This window comes from Crocuta crocuta, unplaced genomic scaffold (genome assembly GCF_008692635.1).
Source record: "Crocuta crocuta isolate KB4526 unplaced genomic scaffold, BGI_CrCroc_1.0 scaffold14, whole genome shotgun sequence".
Lineage (NCBI taxonomy): Eukaryota > Metazoa > Chordata > Mammalia > Carnivora > Hyaenidae > Crocuta > Crocuta crocuta.
In genome coordinates, this window is record NW_027530209.1 from 1594658 (window position 1) to 1618501 (window position 23844).

Consider the following 23844-nt stretch of genomic DNA (forward strand, 5'->3'; position numbering starts at 1 on the left):
CAATAGGGCTAAAGAACCTAATCAAAATAAATAACTTTTGAAGTATATAAAATGTCTTTCAGGTCTCAGCTCAAATATTACCTCCTCAGAATTCTTTCTTGACACCCTACCCAGAAAATTGCTCTATCAAATCACTGTTTTCTTTCTTAATACCATTCTCTGAAACATCTTGTTCATTCATCTATTAACTTGTTTGTCATCTAGCTATAGATGTATGAGAATAGGAATCCTATTATATTGCTCATCACTGTTTTTCCAGTAGATGCCAGGCATATTTGAATAAATAATTAGTTGAATAAATGAATTCCTCAGGGTACATGATAGATCAAAACATACCAAAAGATAGAAAATTACTATCCCCTCCCACACATACACACACTTACCTGGATGACAGAGTGTTTCTAATTTTTTTAAAGTTATTATTCTAAATCAGAGGTGGAATATTTTGTTGCTTTAAAGACAAATACATACTGCAGTAAAATTACTTAAGCCTATTCAAATTAAATAACTTTCATGGAAAAATAAATCAATATTTTCGGTAATAACCCCCAAACTACCTCTGAGTTTCTCCCATAGCTCTTACATCAATTAAAAATAATCAGATAAAACAGCTTTAAACGTGGTAATTTATTTTATGCAGTTGTTTAAATCCATTGTTTAAAAATGTTCAAAAGGCACTTTAAAAAACATATTTAAAAATACATTTTTCTGACTTATTGGTGGATCACTTAAAATAAGCAAGTCACCACACATTTTTAAACCATTCATGATACTATTACCTTACATAATTTTTAAATTTCAAAACACAAATATTCACTGTGTAATATAACACACTGCTTAGCAGTAAGATTAGTCTCCCTCTAATATATACTTTAATTTGTAGGGCCCTGCAAAGTTATTTCAACTACACTGATAAAAACTAAAAACTAGAGAGGTAAAAGGAGTTGAAATAGAGTACTACTCACCCCTGAAGCTAGTTTTAGATTGGTTTTTCTAGAGAGAATTTGTAAAATTTCTTACTCTAATCTGTATTAAAATTTCTATTTCAACTCCAATGTATAAACATAAGTCATATTTTTAAATCAATAGAGGTTACATTTAGCATTAAATAAACCACAGGTTGTCCCCCAGATTTCTCAAGAATGTCTCTCTCAGGCCTACAATCAGAGAAATGAAGCAAATGAGCCTTTTTGGGTTTGTTTTTAAAAAAGAGGGGTAGAGGGAATGGAATCCAAATAACTTTATTTAATAATTGTGTATCTAGAATTAGTTTAGAACTGGAGACTTTTAAGTAGGCAAATATCCTGAGAGCCAGCAGGCATTATTCTTGGATTTTTTTAACTTCCAATCTTATAGGGAAATTTGAAGTTAACAGGTATAAAGTTATTAATAAGTGATACAAATTCTAATCACTAATTACAGCCAAATTAATCTTGTGAAGGCAGCATTAGGAGTAATCAGAAAATGGAAATTAGTATAAAGGAAATAAAAAACAACATATACAAAGAAGAAATTGTCAAAGATAGAATACTATAATGAGCTAAAAATTTAAAGAATAAAAGGATAGACTTGATCTAATCAATAAAGTGAAGCATTTTTTCCCCCAAGCCTCAACCTGGTGATAATATAGTTTGATAGGTTCACAGAAGTGAAAAATTAATCTCAAGAAACAATAATCAGTTAAAAATTTAATGCTCAAATGCAATTAATATATTTCAAAAATTATTAAAAACTGGCCATTTATTTTGAATCTTCTTAACAGTAACAAAAAATTCCTCTTTCTGAAATTTAAAATACTTGAAAACAAATAATTGAATTCTGGGACAAAAATCTGCTTTGTATTATCTATGAACTTCCCACTTGAAAATATAAGTATACTGTTGCTGGAAAACATAAAGATAGCAAAAGCCTTATGTTTTGAGATCACACTAAAACCATTTATCCAAATGATCTTAATTTAAAAGACAGTAAGTCATCATCATGAAATCTGGTTTTACGTGTTCTGTCAAATACCTGGAGAATTTCTGCCATATTAGGTCGTATAGGACAGTCAAATGGATTCTTAAAAGTGATGAAACTTTAATAGTTTGAATTAGCAGAAAAACATTCTTCATATTATAAAATAGCATTTTGCTACCTCCATTTAATATTCTGTAGTAGCAACCGGAAAAAAAATTTCTACCAACAAGTAAGGACATTCATTTAGGCATGCTTATTTAATGAATTAGTATGTATTTACTAGTACCTAATAAACTCTTCCTGCCCCCACTGTGAAATTACTAAACTTGGAGAATTACATATTTTATTGTGGGCCCTGATATTGATCAGTCTGAAGAAGCTAAAGAATTTTGTCAAAATGAATGATCCACGGACCCTTTAAATTCTTTAAGGTCCTTTACATTTTATATGGTGTGATCTTGGAACACACAGATTTAAAACATGATTATCTAAATCTTTGAAAGATACCCTACTTCTGGGGCAATAAATCTTCAGCGCATTCCAATCATTATTTGCATTAGAATTACCAAGGTCTTGGTTCCCAAACTAGCATGAATAAGACTCATTTGGAGGGCTTGTTTAACAAAGCTGCTAGCCTCCACCCCTAGAGTTTCTGATTTAGGTCTGGGGTGGGCCCAGGAGAGGCTGAATTTCCAAGTTCCCAGATGATGCAAATACTGCTAGCTAGGGCCAACACTTTGAGAACCACTGACCAAGGGAAACTGATAAAAATGCTTATTAATGGACTTCATGCTAGAATCAGAATTTCTGGGATTGGGGTCTGGAAATATGCATTTTAACAAGCTTCCAGGCAAGAAGAGTGTAAGAATCACAATCTGAGAGCCGCTCTGACAATCTGACTGGTTAATTTGACTATTATTGGCTGATGTATCAGATTACTCAAGTTAATAAGTAAAAATGGAAATAATGTTAAATGACTAACCTCAAGGCTGATATGATACGAGGAACACACAGGCTTTGAGCATAAATCCTAGCTTTGTTACTTTCTAGCTTTGTGACAGTGGAAAAGTTACTTTAATTCTCTGAGCCTCAGTTTTCTCATCTATAATACAGGAAGAATAAACAATTTGTGAAGATTAACACTAATATACACAGAACATCTAAGCATACTATATGGCATACAGTAGGCATTAGATAAAAACCAGCTATTACTTATTACAAGCAATGTATGAAATATTTCCTTCAATATCTCATTTGATTAAAGCAGATTTTTCATTCATTTAGAACAAATATTTACACTCTAAGGTAACAGAGTAATAATAAAACCTCATACTTATTGCTCCACAGTCTGGGCCAGAGGAATGTTCTAAAAGTTGTACCTATATTCATTCATTTAATCCGCATAAAAATCCTGTGAGGTAGGTAGTATTACTGTCCCTAGTTCATGGATAAGAAAACTGAGGCACACAGAGATTAAGTAAATTACTCAAGGTTACGAAACTAGTAAGTGATAGAGCAAGAATTTAAACCCAGGCAGTTTGACTCTAGACCCCAGGATTCATTACAGTATCAATTTCCTAAGAGTAAATGTTAAGGTTTTCAGAGAGTAACTTATATGTACTGCAAATAAATTCATATTCACACCATGGTGAAGAGTTGTTCAAACAACAAAATGAATGCTTTGAAATTCTGGCAGATGATATTGCTGTGAAAACCACAAAAAACAATAATAAAAACAATTTAAGGCGTGAATTTTCACTCTGTGGACACAGTAATACATAATAACCACTAATTGCCACTAAGATGGACACCCTCCCAAATGTCCATCCAAATGGACATCCATCCAAAGAGATGATTTTGACATGTCTTGGCACAATAAATATAAACTCTTTAGCAAAGCAGCAGAGTCAATGGCATGACAGCCATGTAAAATTTGCAACATTTAAGATAATCTCATAGAGTCTGCAAAATGTTATGATATACTTCTTTTTCCTTCCAGAAATTCTTTAAATAGAGTCACTAAAATTAGAATGAAATATTTATGAATGTATTTTTGATGACAGTGTTAAATGTGTATTGTTACAATTATCCAATGGCAAAAAAAATTAATTTAAAAAAATCCCAAAATATTAAGTCAGCATCAAATTTCAGGATGTTATTCATGAATTAAGTATTTGGTCTCTTAATATCTGACATATTTCAATTTATTTAAGCACTCTTTTTTCCTAATGTTTTTAATTAACTCTGGTCAAAAATCTTACATTCAAATTATTTTGCCAGTCTAACTAATAGCCACCTCAGAATTTAAAAATAAATGTTTAAACTCTGCTTTAAACAAGTTATGAAAGGCATAAACAAATTTTCATCTCTCAACAGGATGATAATGAAAGGAACTATAATTACATAGCTGGAATGAGTTTTAAATAATCAATTAAAAATGTCACTTAGTAATTCCTGAGAGTGGCACTGATCTAAGAAAAGCATCCCCAAATAGCATTAAATTTACTATTTATCAGTTACCCATAATTAACAATGGGCAAATTTGGGAACAAAATATTTTAAAATGCATATTTATAGAATGTTATTAATGCTTTGAGTAAATAAATATTAATAATTAAAATTGTATTCAAGAATAAACATATTTAGAAAAGAGACAACGGGGACTCAGTAAAACATTAACTACTAATTAGAACCAAGTATATAATACAGTCAAGGCCCATATAATTTCAAAATGTGGTTTTATTAATGCACTTCAGGACAAGTGCCATTCTTATTTTACCTTGTCTGGAAGAAATACTGCTAATTATCATCACAGGAAAATTTTCATTAGACAAAAATTGCATGTGTGTGTCTGTGTGGGGGTGGGGGTTGGTTCATTTATATCACACTGCAAATGTAAACTCATGTCTTGAGTTTATAAATAACATTAAACAATATTTCCTTCTAAACTTTTCTTTAAGGCAGACCTTTAGCATTGTGTGTGTGTTACTAATATGTGCAGTATAGTTTTAGAAAATTTAAATGTTCTAGTTTCTCAGTAAAATAATACCTGTGGTCAAGAACAGACAACAAAATCTTGTTTCTAGTCCCTCTGCCTGGCCACCATTTTAAAAACACAAGTTTTTCATATATATATTACGGTATCAAAACACATTTTAACAGACTTCACGGCTCACTTAAAGCTTTACAGTCATTCATATGAAAGATTTCTAATATGGAATGTTCACTTAGAATGCCTCACTGGGACTCCAGTGTTCTGTATCAGAAATGCAGTTCTTCAGTGCAGTGCTAGACAGTTTACCTCTTCATTTATGTTTTTCCGTCAAGGGTTCTTGTTTTACTTTTGGATCTTCAGTTTTGTATGCTTGACTTCTTTCTTTTAGTATATTCTCAGGTAAGGCAGGTTGATATCTATATAAATAACCATATGGACGAAGATGATAAACGAGGTATTCTAACTCATACATAGTTGTAGAATCAACATAGTGAAAAGAAACTGCAAGATCAGAACAGCAACCAGGACCCTAAAAAAGTAATGGAAACAGGCATTATTAAGAAACTGTACACAGTTAACATACAATATTCACATACTGATAAAGGAAATATTAACAGAATCCAAGCATTAAAGCTAGCAAGGTAAAGCAGAAAAACCTGTAGAAAAAACCAAGAGTTTTTAGAGTTCGTAATAATTTAAAAGTAAACATGAAAACTGCTAAAATACACCTCACTGAAATAATATTCTCTTAGAATCTCTAGTGTTTTTGCAGAAAAGAATCTTGAGACTTGCTCGAATGAAAGGGGCAGCTATATAAAGGATGAAGCTCTATTTCTGAGTTTTGCTTTTTCTTCACAATGTTCTCACAATAAATTTTTGCTTGGCTCAACCTCAGAAAAACATCTTTGGACCATTTCTGTGACTACAAGGCCTTGCCCATTACATGTCTGCAACCTAATACTTCATCTGCACATCAACCCAAACAGTATAGTATTTGAGAGGAAGTGCTGAGTCAAATCTAAGTTTGAATCCAAATTTGTCTACTAGTGTCAAATTCTGCCTACTAGTGTATGACCTTGGGCAAGTTAATTAATCTCTCTGTAAGCTTCAATTTCTTAATCTGCAAAAGATGGTTACTTAAAGGAGATAATGTTTGTAAAATGCTTGGGACCAGCTTAGCCTATAGCAAATGCTCAATAAATGCTGACATTATTAATAATCACATTTAGGTAGCCCTAATAAGTAGGTCATAAACATTTGTTCAGATATATAACTCCCATAGATTCCTAACAGAACTGGTATGAGAACAAGTTTAAAAAAGACAAAAACAAGACAATAATAAAAATACAACAAAGAAACAGGAAAAAAAAGAATGTAACAGAAAAAACACAAAACTGGCCCCAGAATTAAACAATAGGTTATTCTGGAGTTAGAATTGGCATCTACAGAATGTTTTACCCAGGTAACTCAAACAAAGCTTTACACTCTATCTAATGTCTTTGCAAGGACCCAAGAAGAAAGATACTCTGGCAAGTTCTCAGTGAAGATTCATACTGAACATTTAATAATTCATGTTTGGAAGGAGGTAGCTTACAATGCAGCATAAAAATTATCAAGGAATTGTCCACTGTATTTTCTCTGCTCTTCTCTCTGAACTTTCCTTTGAAATAAACACTGGATATGTGAGGTTTCTGGACAACCATGTAGGCACTGGAAAATTATTTGGTGCCTATTTCTTACACCTTCAAGGCAATGTAAGGATGGGAACAAATCTGAAAAGTAAACAGGTAAGTCAACCTGTGATCATCAAACCACCTCTGCCCAATAGATATATGTGAACCACATAATGCACTTTAAAATCTGGTAGCCGTATTTAAAAAGTAAAAAAGTGAGGGGTGCCTGGGTGGCTCAGTTAGTTGTGCATCCAACTCCTGATTTTGGCTCAGGTCATATTCCTGGGGTTGTGGGATTGAGCCCTACGTTGGGCTCTGAGCTGAGTGTGAATCCTGCTTAAGATACTCTCTCTCTTCACCTCTGCACCTCTCCCCTAACTCATGCACTCTCCAAAATTAAATGTTAATTATTAAAAAAAAAAACTAAAAAAGTGAAATTAATTTGAAAATATTTTAACTAAATATATCCATATTATTCTTTTTTCAATATGCAATCAATATTTTAATATTATTAAATCATTCTTTTTATTTATGCTAAGTCCTTGAAATCAGGTAGGAATTTTATACTACAGCACATCTCAATTTGGACTAGCCACATTTCAAATACTCAACAGTCATACCTGGGTAGTGGCTACTAGACTGGTCAGTGCATATTAAACTAAAGGACTAGATCAATAGCTATTAGTTTTAAATTGCTAATCCTTTCTGAAAGCAATTTTATATGACCCTGAAATACTGTAATAATATTTTTGATAAGATTTACTGCATTATTTTACTCTATTGCATTATTGTCTTTTTGCTAGATGGCCAGGATACTGTTATTAAGATTTATAAGCAATAAGACAATAAAAGAGAACAGCTATAACTATTAGAAACAAAATTATTATTTGCATATAATTATGGTCACTACCAAAACTCAAGAGAATCAAGTAAAAAATCATCTGAAATAGGGAATCCAGGAACTGGATTTTAAAGATGTTTTTAAGAAATGACAGCTTTCATATACACCATTTAAAAAGTTTTTGAGAAGAGCCCAAGTAGAATAGTAACAAAAATATTAAAAACAAAGGGAGAGGGCGCCTTGGTGGTTCATCTGGTTAAGTGTCCAAGCGTTTATATTGGCTCAGGTCATGACCTCACGGTTCATGAATTCAAGCCCTGTGTAGGGCTCTGTGCTGATAGTGCAGAGCCTACTTGCAGTTCTCGCTTTCTCTCTCTTTGCCCATCCCCTGCTCACTCTCTCTCTAAAGAAATAAATATTTAAAAATTTAAAAATGGGAGATACTTAAGAAGAAATAAAATCTGGAGAAAATATAAAGCTTTACTAAAGGACCTAAAATAAAATTTAAAATTCCAAAGACATCCATTGTCCCTAAATTAATAAATTAATGCATAAGTATAAAGGCACAGTGTTACCAAAACAATCTGAGAGATAGAAAGTAGAGGAATATACACTCTTAGATTCATAACTCCAAAATTTTGTAAAGCTACAAAGTTCAAAACAATATGGTGCTTAGGCAAAACCAAATATGACAGTGGAATAGAAATGAAATACCAGATACCAATTCTACTATAAGTAACACTACAGTATGTGTGCAGGAGATATTTTAAATCAGTAATGAAAATAAGACAGTTAAAAAATGGTACTGGAAAAGGGGCACCTGGGTGGGTCAGTTGGTTAAGCATCTGACTTTGGCTCAAGTCATGATCTCAAAGTTCATGAGTTGGAGCCCTGCATTGGGTGCTGTGCTGACAGCTCAGAGCCTAGAGCCTGCTTCCGATGCAGTCTCCCTCTCTCTCTGCCCCTCCCTCCCTTGCACTTTTTGTCTCTCAAAAATAAACAAACAATTAAAAATGAAAAAAAAATTATACAGTAATAATCAGCTAACAAATTGGAAAAATCAGGAGCTCTCTACCTTAACCATGCATCAATAAGTTTCAGATGATGGTTACTGCAAATAAAACTGAAGAATAGAATAAATTGTGATTTGATAATTTCTGACCTACAAAAAAAGCAATTTCACACATAGGAGGGATAGGGGGATATATACGTGTGTGTGTGTGTGTGTGTGTGTATGTTTACACCCTATTTTAAATCCACTATATTGAGACTGATTACAAATTCTCTGGTGAAGGTGATTTCTAGGAAAGAGACTTTAGTCTGAGGGAATAAACTTACTTCTAGGAAAGTGAGAAAGTGGTGTGAGAAGGGAGCTGCATGAAGAACACGTTCTAAACAACCAAATTAGGAACAGAACTCTTTGACCAACTGTAGTACCTCACAAACTGACTTACTAAAATAATATTTTTCCACATTGTGTTTCTAATGATTACTACAAAGAAAATGCATACGTATGAGATTTAGGATAACTCTGAAAATCATAATTCACTTAGGGAGAAGAAAATTTATTAAATGATGAATGGATAAAAATAGAAGTTTGATTTCACATTGTGTTTATATAGAACTTCCTGGGAAAAACAGGCAGGATTAGGACGTTGGGTCAATTTTGGTACTTACAAGTCTTTTATTGTCTTCAATATAATTGAATACATTTTGACAGACAGAACATAAATTTTGCATCCATTTTAAAAACTACAATTTAAATAAAAGATGTATCAATAGAAATATTTATTTTGTTCATATAAAGTATATTGTTAGGTACACCCTATTTGTAGGTGGGAGTTGTGGGTAGCACTCTTAAAGGGAAAGAAGAATATTGTACTGGTTACAAAATGTAACAATTAGGATGTGCCTTTACTGTAATTGTATGTGTAACCAATATCAGACACTCTTAATAAATTCTTATATGCATTTAGGTGTCTTTGTTATATGTATTTGTAATAATTTTAGGTTTGGATATATTTTTGTATGGGAAGGGATACAGAATTAGGAAGGGAAGAAGTCAAGTAATCCTGGAATGGTCAGATTACACTAAGAAAAATTTACACCACGAAAGCATCCAAGGACTCACCAGAACAAAACAAAAATAGACTATCAAAAAGCGGACTTGGGAATACATCTGTTTTATAGTCTAGGAAATTGTTGCATCTACAATAGCAATAAAATGCTAGCATAAGGCTTCAAACAGCCTCAATACATAGAAATAAAAAATTTTTATTTTTTTAAGTTTACTTATTTTGAGAGAGAGAGAGAACAAGTAGAGGACAGGCCAGGAGAGAGGGGGGCAGAGGATCTGAAGCGGGCTCTGTTGACAGCAGAGAACCCGATGTGGGGCTAGAACCCACGAACCATGAGATTATGATCTGAGCCAAAGTCAGAAGCTTAACTGACTGAGCCACCAGGCGTCCCAGAATCAAATTTTAAACTGTTTACTTATTAAAGTGGAATTTCATCCCAACAACAGAATTCTAACATTCCTCAGCTCTTCCCTTTGGGGCACATATCCCATTAATCATGGAGAGGAACTCACACAAGTTTTAGAATCAGAGTGGTCTGCAATATTGCCTTGACTATCAGGAAAGACAAATTACTTGATTTTTCTGAGTCTCAGTTTTGTCACCTATTAAATGCAGAATTACTGGAAGGAATAGCTATTGTGCCTGTGTAGGTACCAAGAATAGACTGGTGGTTGACATCAGAAGCAGTAGTGAATTGTTTCCAAGTTTTCAAAACTGATTAATGATCAGATCAGTTGTTCTAGGTCAAGGTTTCTTAACCTCAGTGTTACTGACATGTTAGGCCAGATAATTCTTTATTGTGGGGAGCTGTCCTATGCATTGTGAGGGTTAGCATGGAGGGGGTTTACAATCTTGTGGGTTTCTATCCACTCGATGCCAGTGCAGCCCCCCAGTTAACAACCAAAAATGTCTCCAGACTTTGCCAAATGTCCAGAAAAACAAAAGCCCACAGTTGAGAACGACTGCCCAAGATAGTGATTTGAGAAAACTGGCCTGGGAAGATGAAAATGCTAGCATGTATGTATTATTTGTTTCTTACGGCCAGAAAAAAGAGGGCAGAGAGTACTAATACTAATGACTTGCCTACATGCATTATTAACAGATATGAACATAAAAGCTAGGTTTGATTCCTGGTCTCCTTCAGTCATTCACTGCTACAATGTTCATAACAGGGAAAAACTGGAAACAAACTTCTAAATGTTTATCAGCAGGCGAATGGATCAATTACCATATACACATACTTTAGATTACACAGCAGCCTAAATTAATGAAGCATATATAGGTATTAATGTTGATAAATTTTAATGTTATATGAAAAGAGCAAACGTTCAAGGATTTTTACAGAATAATTCCATTTGTTTAAAAACCTACAAAACAATACTATATATTATTTATGGATACATAAATATGTAGGAAAAAAGATACAACCATGCATGGTAATGACAAACATTAATTCATGAAAAGTGGTTAACACTGAGGAAGGAGATAAGAAAACTGGATTGGGGAGGGTACAGAAGCCTCCACTGTATCTTTACTATTTTCTTTTAAAAAAGGAAGCAAATGTGGCAAAGATTAGTATTTGATGAAGCTAGCTGGTGGGTACAAGATATTAATTCTCAAATATTTGGCTGTACATCTGAAGTATCTAATAAAATAATGTATTTTAGATAAAATTCTCAGGAATGTAGGCTGAAGTGCCCAGTGAGAGCTAAGGCTTATTAAGTGCTTACTGTCTGACAGGCACTGTACTACACTGTAATCACAATTGAGCAAGACAGGTAGATCAGGTCCATTTTCCAGATGAGGCAACTCAGGCTCAAAACTTAGGAAAATTCTGTCCATCCAGAGACATTCAACTATTAAGTGGGAGAAGATTTGAAACTAGGTCTTTCTGAACCACAAAGTGTTTCCATGCACTGTTCCTGAAACCTTGAAGGCTCTTTACCCAGATCTTCACACAGCCTGCTCTCTAACCTCACTCAGATTTCTTTTCAAAAGTCACCCCTTAGAGATACATTCTGCAATCACCCAAACTAGGGTACCCCTTAGCACTCTGGGTTACTCTCTATCCCCTTACCTGGCTTTATTTTACTTCAGGGCACTTCTTACTACATAAAATCATATTTTATCTTTACTAGTCTGCCTGTTTATTGTATGCCTCTGCACCCAGAATGTAAGGTTCATAATACACTGTTAATGTTATCAGGTTCACGAGAACTGGAACTTGGCTATATTTACCACTATATCTTTAGTGTCTGACATATAAAAGTGCCAATATTTATTGAATTACTATTGGTGACATTCACATTCTCATCTATTTTATTATACATTGCCACTCTATATAAAAAGAGTAAAGGAGATTCTTAGTTATTGGTACTAAAGAAACACATTATTTAATTGCTAGGGTTTTGTTTTGTTTTTAAGTAAATAAAAGTAAGTCTAAGTATTTATATAGTAATAAAATTTCTAAACTTACCTCTATAGCAGGATAATAGTTGTAATTCCAGTACCAAAAGTTTTTAGGTAGATAACCCTTGACTAAGTGGTGTTCTGGTACAAAGGGATGAAAAGTTTCTTTTCCATCGATATCTCTGGAGTCTCCCGCTTCTACATTCATAACTTCCATGCATTTCCCCAGTGCTAAGTCTTCAATGGACGAACTATGTGTACATTTGTTTGTTTTAAATGCATTAACAAATCTTTTCAAGGCTTCTTTGCTCAGTACATATCCTGCTCCTCCACTCATGTAGCCCTGCTTTACGTAGGGCTTGAATCTTCTCCCAAAGTAAATGGGGTCTTCAGGGTTGTATTTTGAGAGAAGCCATCTCAAATTATCTAGTACAACATATGTATCATCATCTGCTTTCATAAACCAATGAGCATCTTCTAAATAATGATCATGAACATACTGAAAAGCTTTAATTGTTTTCCAATAAAGTTGGTCTCTGCCTTCTCTGGTTTTTAGTCCCACAGTAGGGAAGTCTTTATTTTCTACTGAACTCATAAACAATACTTTATTACAATGCTGGGCCCATGTAGCTTTGACGTGTTTGGCCTTTTTCTCTAGATTTTGAGGCCCTGTCATAACCCAGCAAAGAATTTTAACCTTTTGATAGAGGTATTCGGCGATGTCTGTGTTCTCATCTATTAAACAAAAAAAATTTTGAGTTATATTTACATACATATAAAATGCAAATAAATTATATTGAAGAAAACGTTTTCTTACACAATTTCAAAGACCCCTTCTATTTATCTTTCTAGCATTAGTAATTTAGCTGAAAGAAAGCAAAACTCAACCTGATATGATCTGACATTCTGATTTATTGGTTTCCTATCAGTCTTGGCCAGGAGATTCATTGGCGTTAATAAGAATTGCCACTATGACTTAGAAAGATTCTCACTATTGAACGGTTGTTTATTGACCAAACAGCATCAGCATCATCTGGGAGTTTGTCAGGAATGCAGAATCTCAGGCCTTACCCCAGACCTACTGAATCTAAATCTACATTTTAATCTCCAAGTTCTCTTGGAGATCTGTATACATATAAGGCAGTCTTAGTCTCTGCTTTTCACTCCATTCTACAAGGAAAGCTTCTACTGGTTCACAACAGAACACTGAAGGAATTTCTCACAGCTCTGAATAAGCTTCTGAAGGATAGGAAAGACATGCTACTACTGAAGTAGCAGTTCATTATCAAGTCCACAAGAGTTCACTGCTATGAATTTATACAAGTACCCTGACGTGACTTTAAAAAAGGCTTTCATGACCATCTCAGTTTGAAGAAGCGGGGTTAATAAAGTTGAGATTACTCCTCATAGTACCAGATTTCATTCCAAAATGCAAACCAATCAGCCAGAAACAGAACAGAATAGGTAGCAGTAGTATTTCCAAGACTGTCTAGAGCAGTATTTTTCAAAGAACTCCTTTGTAAATAGGGAGCTTATGCCAGAAAATAAAACAATATATTATTTCTTTCATCAAGGAAGTCTTGCTAAACCCCACAAAACTGAACAAAGCAGTGAGCTTAAATGAGTTATAGCCTCATGCAAACTCCTTGTCTGGGTGCAGACTGGTAACAAATAATTCACACTGTCAGGCCAGAACCACATTCTGAGTATTATTGGTTTAAAGGAAGACTCCAATTTAAGATTCTATACCAGTGCTTGGTGAAGGATCAATTTTTATTTCAATAGTTAGAGATCTATACTTTTATAAATATGCTAAAAAATGAATTACCAGAAAAATAAAACTAAAAAAAAAGAATTACAAAGTATAAGTCCTAATTCTTAATTTTTAATTTTAGACAAAAATTACTCTGTTAAACTACCATGAAAGCTTCCAACTATTTAATCCCAATTTCAACACTTATGTATTGAATACTTATGTAGATGTAGACCAGCATGAATCTGCAAAACCCTAGTTTTTGTGGTAATACTACAGGCAGAATCTTGACGAAGCATATCCTTAAAGGTAAGGTCAACTGGTGAGTTATGAAAGCTCAGTTCTGTGAAAAATTAACAAGTGGAGACATAAATTTCCAGTTAATAGCTTGAGAGGGAATACAATGTTGAGCAAGATTGGCCATGGAATGAAAATATTCTCATGTCCCTCTGAGTATCAATAATTCACAATTCAAAAACAAACAAAAATCACCCTATTTTCAGTCAGCGAGCATTCACGTTTCATGTACTTGAGGGGCCCAATTTCGTGGCTATAGATAAACAAAATACTGGATGAATAGGGAAAATGGTAGATGCAGGACTTCTTGATGTTCTTGAGCAAGATAACCTTCTCCCCATTGCTGGGATCTGGTAGAGATATTCTTTGTCATTTTTAAATTATGCATTCATTAATTACTTTGTTGTAGACATATGCTGGCACAGGAGATAAAAAGAGGAGTAAGACATATATATGTCCTACTACAAAAGAATTCATGATCTTGCAGGAGACCTTGGCATGCAAGCCAGTATTTGACACACACTAACAGAAATGCTATAGTAGAACTCTGTACAAAAGGTTCAATGTGTTGAGGAATAAGGGAGCTGCAGCTGATAAATCCTATAGAATAGTGGACTGGGAACTTGGCCAGAACAAAGGGATAAAGCAAAATCAGGAAACAGAGATGATGCAGAAAATGGGTCTTTAAATGAGTAGAAGTTTACCATAAGAAAAGACAAGAGGTAGACTGAAGTTTGGTTGAGTGTAGGTACATGGGTATAACTGAAGGCCTGAACGAGGGGAAATGAACTGAGAGAAGAAATCTGAAAAATGGTAAAGAAGTAGAATGTTAGAACTTAAGAAAAATGGGATTGATCGGTAAGTGAAGGAAGACATCTACAATGATTTCATAGTTTCTAGCTTAGACAGATGTGGACCATCAAGCAGGACAAGTAGGTACCTAATATATGCCCCTACAGTGACCTGATACAGCCTACTAGTAGTAGAAAAGCATGGCTCCAACTGTTCCTTTGACAGTCTGGAGCAATGCTACATAATGGTGATCAACTGCTCTACGATAAGAACACAGAGCACCTACTCAGAGCTGAATCAGAGTTTTATAAACATTTACACAATATGACATAATGTGAAATGGTATGCATGTGCTTGCCGGTTCATAATAACTCACCCAGAATGTGGTACTTCATCCCCCACCCTCTGCTTAAGAGGCAGAAGTAATGTATTGCCAAAAAGATACAAGAAACAATTAATTGGGGGACCCTCTGCATCCCAAAACTCCAATTGTTTTCAAGCTACTGTATTCTTTTTTGTCAAATAAATCACACTTGCAGACATCTTTGAATGATGTTAACGTCTTTTCAGTGTTAGGAACTGGGCTAAGATAAAGACAGTAAAGAACAGATGGGAATTAAAATTATAGGAATTGATAACATCACACAAAAGAAACAGTCAAAGGACAGAAACTTGGAGAAAAGTAACACTTAAAGGGGTCACCTACAGGACACAACTGAGAACATCCTGTTAGAGGTAGGTGACCAGGAGAAAATGAAGTCATTACACATCCTTAGTTCCTACCTCCTAAGTTTTTATCCCTCTTAGAGGGTGAAAAGATTACTTATGTTAGCTACTGATAAAAATATAAATTGAAAAATTGAGATTTATATATACCTCTTAAGTTTCTGTAGGACAAGGCTAAGTAAAAAACTAAGACCAAAATAAGACAATAGCAAAAACCAAAGACACAGATATAAACAATAACAAAATTAGGCTAAATGAATATTTTCAAAAACAAATCTAATCTGAAAAGTTCTGCCTTTTCCCAAATTACAGTTTCTGAACTATCTCTACTTAAAAATGAATTCAAAATTAATAGCTTACTCCCTAAATAAATCTGGGTTTCAGCAATTTCCTTCTGCTGAGACAAACCAAGAATTTTTGTCATTAAATATCAGGAATTAAGCTCACTTTTATCAAAAGATACTGTGTATAACAAAATTCAAATAAATTCCTTTTTCCAATTCTCACAACACTTATGCAGACTGAAAAATACCGTTTCTGTTTACTCCTTAATAAAGCGAACCATACCTTTATGTTGGCTAGAATCTGCATTGAAGTTCATCTGTCCTTCTAGATGATTCTGTCCATTATCATCTGAATGCCTAGCATGAGGATCATTATGAAGAATATTAGGCTGGATATCAACCTGTTCTCTCAAAAATATACTTAATAGCTGAGAACATAAAAAAAATCCAATTGCAGATCCACAAAGGAAGGTTAAAAAATTCAGCCAAGATTTAGAGGCCATTTCCCGAAAATTTATTTCTGTAAGAAAAAAATTAGCAAGATGTTATAAATTATAAAGCAATATACATACTATGAGGGGAAAAAAAAGTTGATTAACTTTTAGCCATATGGGAAAGTTAATTCCTTCCATATAGGAGAACATTTCTAAGAACATTTAACTTTTATCTCTTTATTTACTGCTAAAACACACTTTATGGACAATTCAATAAAGTAGATGAGTGGTAACTTGGAGAATCATTGTTAGGGTGGAACATGGATAAATAGATCGGTATTTGCACACAGAATTTCCTGTTCTTCCCAACTAGAATCTTTTGTGAGCCCAAGCCTGCTTGCCACATTCTTTCTCTTTTTTGTTGTCAAAATAGTTAAATTTACTTTTTTTCTCTTTTGGTAGCTCATATTACATGGTATACATTATGTATTATGTAAAAATTAATATATATAATACCTCACAAATATTATTACTGTAATTAAAACAAATGGCAAAACTTGTACTAAAATTGTGGGGAGGACAGAGTTTGTGTTCTAAAATCCTACTATTGTCCAAAAGTAATAAAACTATTAATATAAGACTTTAAAAGACTAAGGATATATTATGTAATTGCTAGTATAATCATTAATAAAAAATACATAACTAAAACAGAAAAAGTGAAATGTAAAATAATAATCAAAACTAAGACAAGGAAAAGGGAGAAGTGGATAAAGAACAGATGAAACAAACAGAAAAAAATAGTAATATGACTGACTTTAATGTAAATATACCACCAATGACAATAACGTAAAAAGACTGAAAACTAATTCAATGATAAAGATTGCCAGTCAGACTACAGAAAAAAATAAACCCATCTACATGCTGCTTCTAAGAGACACACATTAAATATATTCAGAAAGTTAAGAGCAAAAGGATGGAAAAAGATGTATCATTCAAACACAAAGAAACTATGCTAATATCAAAATAAAATTAGTGGTTACATAATTATCTTTGTGATATTCACCAAGCTTGACATTTGACATTTTGGATTTATACACTTTTCTATATTAACAATTACTTTAGTAAAAAATTTATACTAAAAAAATACCTTCATGTAATCTTTTACTTTATTCCTTTTAATATATATTTAATATACATATGTTTCATACAAAAGTATTTATCCTCAAATCTATAAGTAAAATTGTCATGTCATGGAACTATACTATGATCATCTTATGTCTCATATCACAGGTCCTCTCCAGAATAGTAATTCAAGTTTGAGAAGGATGATCCCAAGGGGAAAGTGAAGATAAAGTAAAGACAGTGTGAGCAATGTTGCTCAATAATCCTTGAGATATAAATTACGCATATGAAACTGGCAGGCACTTGTTTACTTACTTCCTTTGTTCTACCTTAACTGCATTCTAAAGTTCAGAAAAGTAAGCCTTCCTAAGTGAAGAGTATGTATGTCCCACTCAACTTCCCTATCCATTTCCAGGAGGAAAAGCAGAAATAAGTTAAGTTTACCAAATCTTGTTGCTATTTTCCCTGAGAGTGAGTCTCAAATTCTCTCTTGCTATTGTCCTCTTTTCCCCATTTAGATTGATCTTTAGTGAAATCCTTTTACCCAAAAGGTATAATCTGCAATCCCAGGGAAAATATTCCTCCTGGTTTAAATGATTCTTTTGAAATTCTAAGACCCTCAAGATTATTTGCAAATGATATATCTGAAATACAGAAAGAACATAAACTCAACACCAAAACACCCCGAATAATCTGATTAAAAATAGGAAGAGGACCTGAATAGATATTTTTCCAAAGACAACGTATAAATGGTCAATAGACATATGGAAAGATGCTAAACATCACTAATTATCAGGGAAAAGCAAATCAAAACTACAATGAGATATCACCTCACACCTGTCAGAATGGCCAGAATCAAAAGGGCAAGAACTAACAAGTTTTGGCAAAGATGTGAAGAAAAAGGAAATCTTGTACACTGTTGGTGCAGCCACTGTGGGAACAGTATGCAGGTTCCTCAAATAATTTAAAAATAGAATTACCATATGATCCAGTAATTTCAGTACAGGATACTTATCCAAAGAAAATTTTAAAACCACTAACATGAAAAGATATACGCAACCCTATGTTTATTGCAGGATTATTTACAACAGCCAAGATATAAAAGCAACCCAAGTGTTCGTCCATAGATGAATGGATAAAGAAGATGTGGGATGGATACACACACACACACACACACACACACACACACACACACAAATATTACTCAGCCATAAAAAGAATGATATCTTTACATTTACAATAACGAGGGTGGATCTAGAGGGTGTAATGCTAAATGAAGTCAGAGAAAGACAAATACCATATGATTTGACACATGTGTACTTTAAGAAATAAAACAAGCAAACAAAGAATAAAAGATAAAAACCAGAAAACCAGAGTCTTAAATACAGAAAACTGGTGGCTGGCAGAGGGGAGGTTGGTAGGGGATGGGTGAGATTGATAAAGGAGATTAAGAAGAGTACACTTACTGTGATGAGCACTGAGAAATGTATAGAACTGTTGAATCATTATATAAATCATTATATAAGGGGGTAAAAAAAAGCCAAAGAGAACTACTCAAGAATCTGGAATTCTCTCTTTAGTAAGAGTGTACATTATCAAGACTTTACCAACAGAAGTAATTTGAAAGTACCATGAATTGGAAACACGAAGCCAAGAGAAGTGAATGAAAGGTATCACAACTCTAAACTTTTTATGGTAAATATAAAAAGATTGGCAGAATAAGATTGAAGCAATAAACCTGAAGGAAAGCTATTAAGGTAACATTAGCAGACAGCATCATGTAGGAGCCACACTGTAAGCAATTCACTACACCCCTTCTAATTCTCTGACACTCTGCCTTCTAGTTCACTAGTTTTGATTTTCTGTACAGGCTGTAACTTTCGTCACTATATACTAGATATAATCACTTCACAGTCTTAGAAGGACACAGTCCAATTGAACTTTCCACTGAAGTAGTCTTACCACTCCTGGTATTGGAGGAGAAAGCAACAGTCACAGTGGTGTTCAGTACCACTTTAGACAGAAAGCACTGTGACTGAGAAGGGAAAAGATGTGCCGCACCAGAGAAAATCCATATTTCTTCCATCATCATAGCAGATATATGAAGTGAATTAAGTACTGATATAGCTCCAGTAACTATGAATACTAACCTGCTACCCTACCATTTCCCACAACAGCTTCAGAATAACTCTACTTTTGCAGCATGGATGATGTACTGTTTGTAGAAAACTAATGACATATTTATGGATAGGGTTTTCTCAGCTGAGGTGGTGCTTTTTAGCAACACACCTGTTCTGGGGTGAGTAGAGGGAAGTCAATTGACTTCTGGATGTTAAAAAACTTGTTTTTCATTAAAAAATATTGTGCGGTGCTGTTAAATGGCTACCATCCTCTTTCCCATCTTCCTCCAGAGCACTAGCAGTCAAAATATGCTGGCTCATTCCTGTTGTTTTTATCCCATCCCCTTCCAATTTCAAAGACTCTTGCCTTCTAACTAAATTTCTGTTTGTTCCCATTTTATTTTCCTGTTCCTGGAATAAAATAGTCACCTGGGATGAAATAGGTACAATGTACCCCAAGACCTACTCCGATTTTTGGCAAAAATCAGCACCCTCAACTCTTCAGTTTCTTTTGTTTGTTTCACTTTTTCTTTTTTAATTAATTAATTTTTAAATTTATATCCAAGTTAGTTGGCATATAGTGCAACAATGACTTCAGGTGTAGATTCCTTAATGCCTCTTATTTAGCCCATCCTCCCTCCCTCTTTAGATTCTTAACAAGAGTGCTAAAGCAGACCAGACTGGAAGACACTATATAACTAAGTTGCACATTACGGGGGTCTATAATATGTTCATTAAAATTAACTGGAAGGAAGTTCTCAATGTCAACTGCTTTCTAAATCTGATACATAATCAAAATCATTTGAGGAACATTTTAAAAATATAGATTATCAGGCTCAACAACAGAAATTTCAGATGCAAAAGAAGTGCTGGAACAACTAAAATTTATATTTTTATTTTTTAAGCAACAGCTTTGTGTTACTCATTGTAAAAAAGAAATCAAGCAATATAGAATACAGAACTACCATATAAAAGAAAGAAAACACCTCAAATCCCATCACTCAGAAACAACTATCATTAATATCTGGTAATATTATTATAGATAGGAATAACATCTTTATAAATAACATATATGGGAAAAGAGATAACTGTAGTTAACAGGTGAGCTCTGTACTGAGACATTTACATGGGGTAACTGTAAACCATAAACAAGGGACTATCATTCCCGTTTTACAGATAAACTCAGAAAGGTTAGTAATCTTCACATCACACTAGCAATGTGTATCATGAATTCAGATTCCTGGGGCGCCTGGGTGGCTCAGCTAGGTTAGTGCTCAATTCTTGATTTCAGCTCAAGTCATGATCCCAGGCTCGTGAGATCAAGCCCAGTGTCAGACTCTGCACTGAGCACAGAGCCTGCTTGGGATTCTTTCTCTCTCTCCCCCCTTCTCTCTCTGCTCCTTCCTGGTTTGCATGGCTTCTAAATAAATAAACAAAACAAGTATATATAAAAAAAGAATTTAGATTCTTAACCATTTTCCTATAGGTTTATAGAAATAGAACTGTCAATCATGCTATTTTAAAGATTTAACCTATTAAGTTAGATTTACTTGAATTTACAGAAAAAAAGGGAAATTAAATGAATCTAAATGAACTTTGAAAGTGAGCTAAAATTTATGACTCCTCTTAATGATCCTTCTAAAGACAAGACTATGAAAAATATAAAGCAATTAGAGGCCCTTTTTAAAAACTACATATTTCATTTTTAGATAGTACCTATCAATTTCTTGCTGTGAGAAATGTGGAAATCAGCACATAAAAACTCCCCCAAACATTCAATTTCTGTGAACTATTTTTATTCTGTAAAATTTTGCATAGTTTACATTCTATAAATTATACAGTAATTCCCATGACTGCTTAATCTTGGATATGTATTAAATTGGATTCCATGCTCATTAAGTCCTTTTATTACAGCTCCTTTATATGTAAGTTCTTCATTAATGTCATGTTTTTTGGCTGGGTTTGAGCAAGTAATTTTTGTAATAGTGCTCATTGGTGCTATATTCTAAATTCTTGCAGGCTTAAGACTGTCTACTACTGCCTTTAGATATGAAGCACAACTTGACTAAGTACAAACTTTGTATTATTGTTCATGGTCTCCTCACAGTGGCGCCAGAGAAGTCTGAGGGCAGAGTGATCTTTTATCCTTGTAGATAGATAAATGCTCCTCTTCGCTTATGCTTGGTTTTTAATCATTCCACCAGTCACTAATATCCTCTCAATAAGACTTTAATTAATCCCCTTTACATGAGGTCATGTCTTCCTCTAATTTTCAGACTTTTAAAAAGTCAATGGAATTCACAGTAAAGTCCTTAAAATCCAATGCTTTCAGTGTTTTTTTGTTTTTATTCTTATTTAAATTTTTTATTTTAGAGAGAGGGAGAGAGCACGAATGAGGAAGGGGTGGGTTGGGGGGAGGGGTGGAGAGTCCCAGTCAGGCTTTGTGCTGTCAGTGCTGAGCCTGATGCAATGCTCAATCCCATGAACCGGGAGATTATGACCTGAGCCAAAACCAAGAGTAGGACATTAACCAAATGAGCCACCCAAGCGCCCCTGGGGTTTTTTTGTTTTTGTTATTAAATTTTGGTACTTTATACTACATCCTGCTAAGGTTGTCATTCTACTATTTATAATTTTCTCTCGTTTACAGTATTCATTTGCAACATTTGCATATTCAACATGTAGTTGTCTCTTCAAACTGCATCAAAATGATTTCTGATATTTTTCCCTAAAAGACTTCCCTTACAAAACTGAGATGAATATATAGTGATAACACCGTATAAATGCTTACAAATATACTATATGAGGCAAATATGCTTAAAACCCTTATATGTTTTCTCTGATACAACAACTGGAAAACTTGATAGTAATATCTCCATATTACAAATGAGGAAAATGAATTTCAGAGAAATTAATTAAATTGATCCGAACCACACAGCCAACATGGTAAATTAGGATTCTAACTCACATTTCACTTAAAGTTTATAGGTTTTTTCCCATTTATACCACGTTTGTATATATAATCACCCATCAACTTTCCATATCCTTCCCCTTTCTTTCTAAAATTATCTTTAAATGGAAGATACGAAGATTGTTCCCAGCAGATTTTGCTCTATTCATAAATCTTGAGATGTAAAAGATACAAAAAAAATGAAAAGTCCACAGGCTCTAAGAAGGACTGTGAAAATGTTAAGAGTAGCTGAGAGATCGGAACTGGTTTCAGACTAACTTTTCATGATTCTGCTCTCCTGCCTACAGTAATCTAGCTAATAACAATTCAAGTGTTTCTTTATATGAATTCTTAAACAAAAAGGCTTAATGCTGAGACCTAACCCATATCTTAACTTTCAATATATTTTTCACTACAAACAACTAAAGCTTCTGTTACACAGAATAAAATTTTATTTGCAATATTCTCTTACAGTTTTCTTCTAACATTTTGAGAATATTTCTACTAATTTTGTTTCTTTACAATTCCAGATTATTGAGTTGAGTTGTCCAGCTGAGATATTATACCCAAGTCTTGATGTTCAAAAATAATTTATAATTATATGGCATTGAGCTAAATACTGGGAAAAGTTAAAACAAAATATCTTTCTCTACCCTCATGGAATTTACAGTATTGTTAATTATACAGGGACACAAAAACAGTAATGAGAGAGTTTAAAAAACACAGGGACACAGTTAAAGCAGTGCTAAGGAAAACTTATAGCATTAAATGCTTACATTAGAAAAGAGAAAAAGTCTCAAATCAATTAATGCAAGTTCCCACTTCATGAATCACAAACAAAACAATCCTAAAGCAAGCAAAATGAAATAATAACAGAAATCAATAAAATTTAAAGTACATAAAACTAATAAAACAAAAAGCCATTATCAAATGCCTAACAAAATTATTAATGCCTAAAAAAATTAAGAATGATTCTTTGGACTCATTCAACTCAAGTATGTAATCAAATTTCCACAACTGACTTCTATAATCAAATTGCTTCAATTAGTTCACAAATGTCTTTTTTACAGTTGGTTTGTTCTAATCAGGTTTTAAACTATATCCACATTCACAGATAAAATTAAAACACACACACACACACAAGAACATTTTATATAATAAATAGGTATTAAAAATGAAAACCTAAATGAAACACATTTCTCTAAGAATCTAAATGATCAAAACTGACTCAAGGTATAAAAACTAAATGAACAAATAACCACAAAGGAAATGAAAGAGCCAGACTTCAAAGAGGTCCAGGCTTTTCTTGGATAAAATACTTAAATCTTTCAAAAAACATCATTTTTATACAGGTATACCTCATTTTACTGCACTTTGCTTTACTGTGCCTTGCAGATACTACATTTTTATT

The 23844-nt window shown here is 33.5% G+C and overlaps 1 protein-coding gene across 2 annotated transcripts in view; it reads right to left on the bottom strand.

Moving 5' to 3' along the window:
- Positions 1–608: 608 nt before the first annotated feature.
- C1GALT1 (core 1 synthase, glycoprotein-N-acetylgalactosamine 3-beta-galactosyltransferase 1) overlaps positions 609–23844 on the bottom strand; it is a 38788-nt gene continuing 15552 nt past the window's right edge. For both annotated transcript variants that reach the window (XM_077765351.1, XM_077765352.1), the window contains exons 2-4: positions 16091–16327; positions 12023–12690; positions 609–5483 (exon numbers count right to left, since the gene is read on the bottom strand). In XM_077765351.1, the coding sequence (XP_077621477.1) occupies positions 5265–5483; positions 12023–12690; positions 16091–16310 (1107 nt within the window). In that variant the 5' untranslated portion in view covers positions 16311–16327 and the 3' untranslated portion in view covers positions 609–5264. The remainder of the gene's footprint in view (positions 5484–12022; positions 12691–16090; positions 16328–23844) is intronic.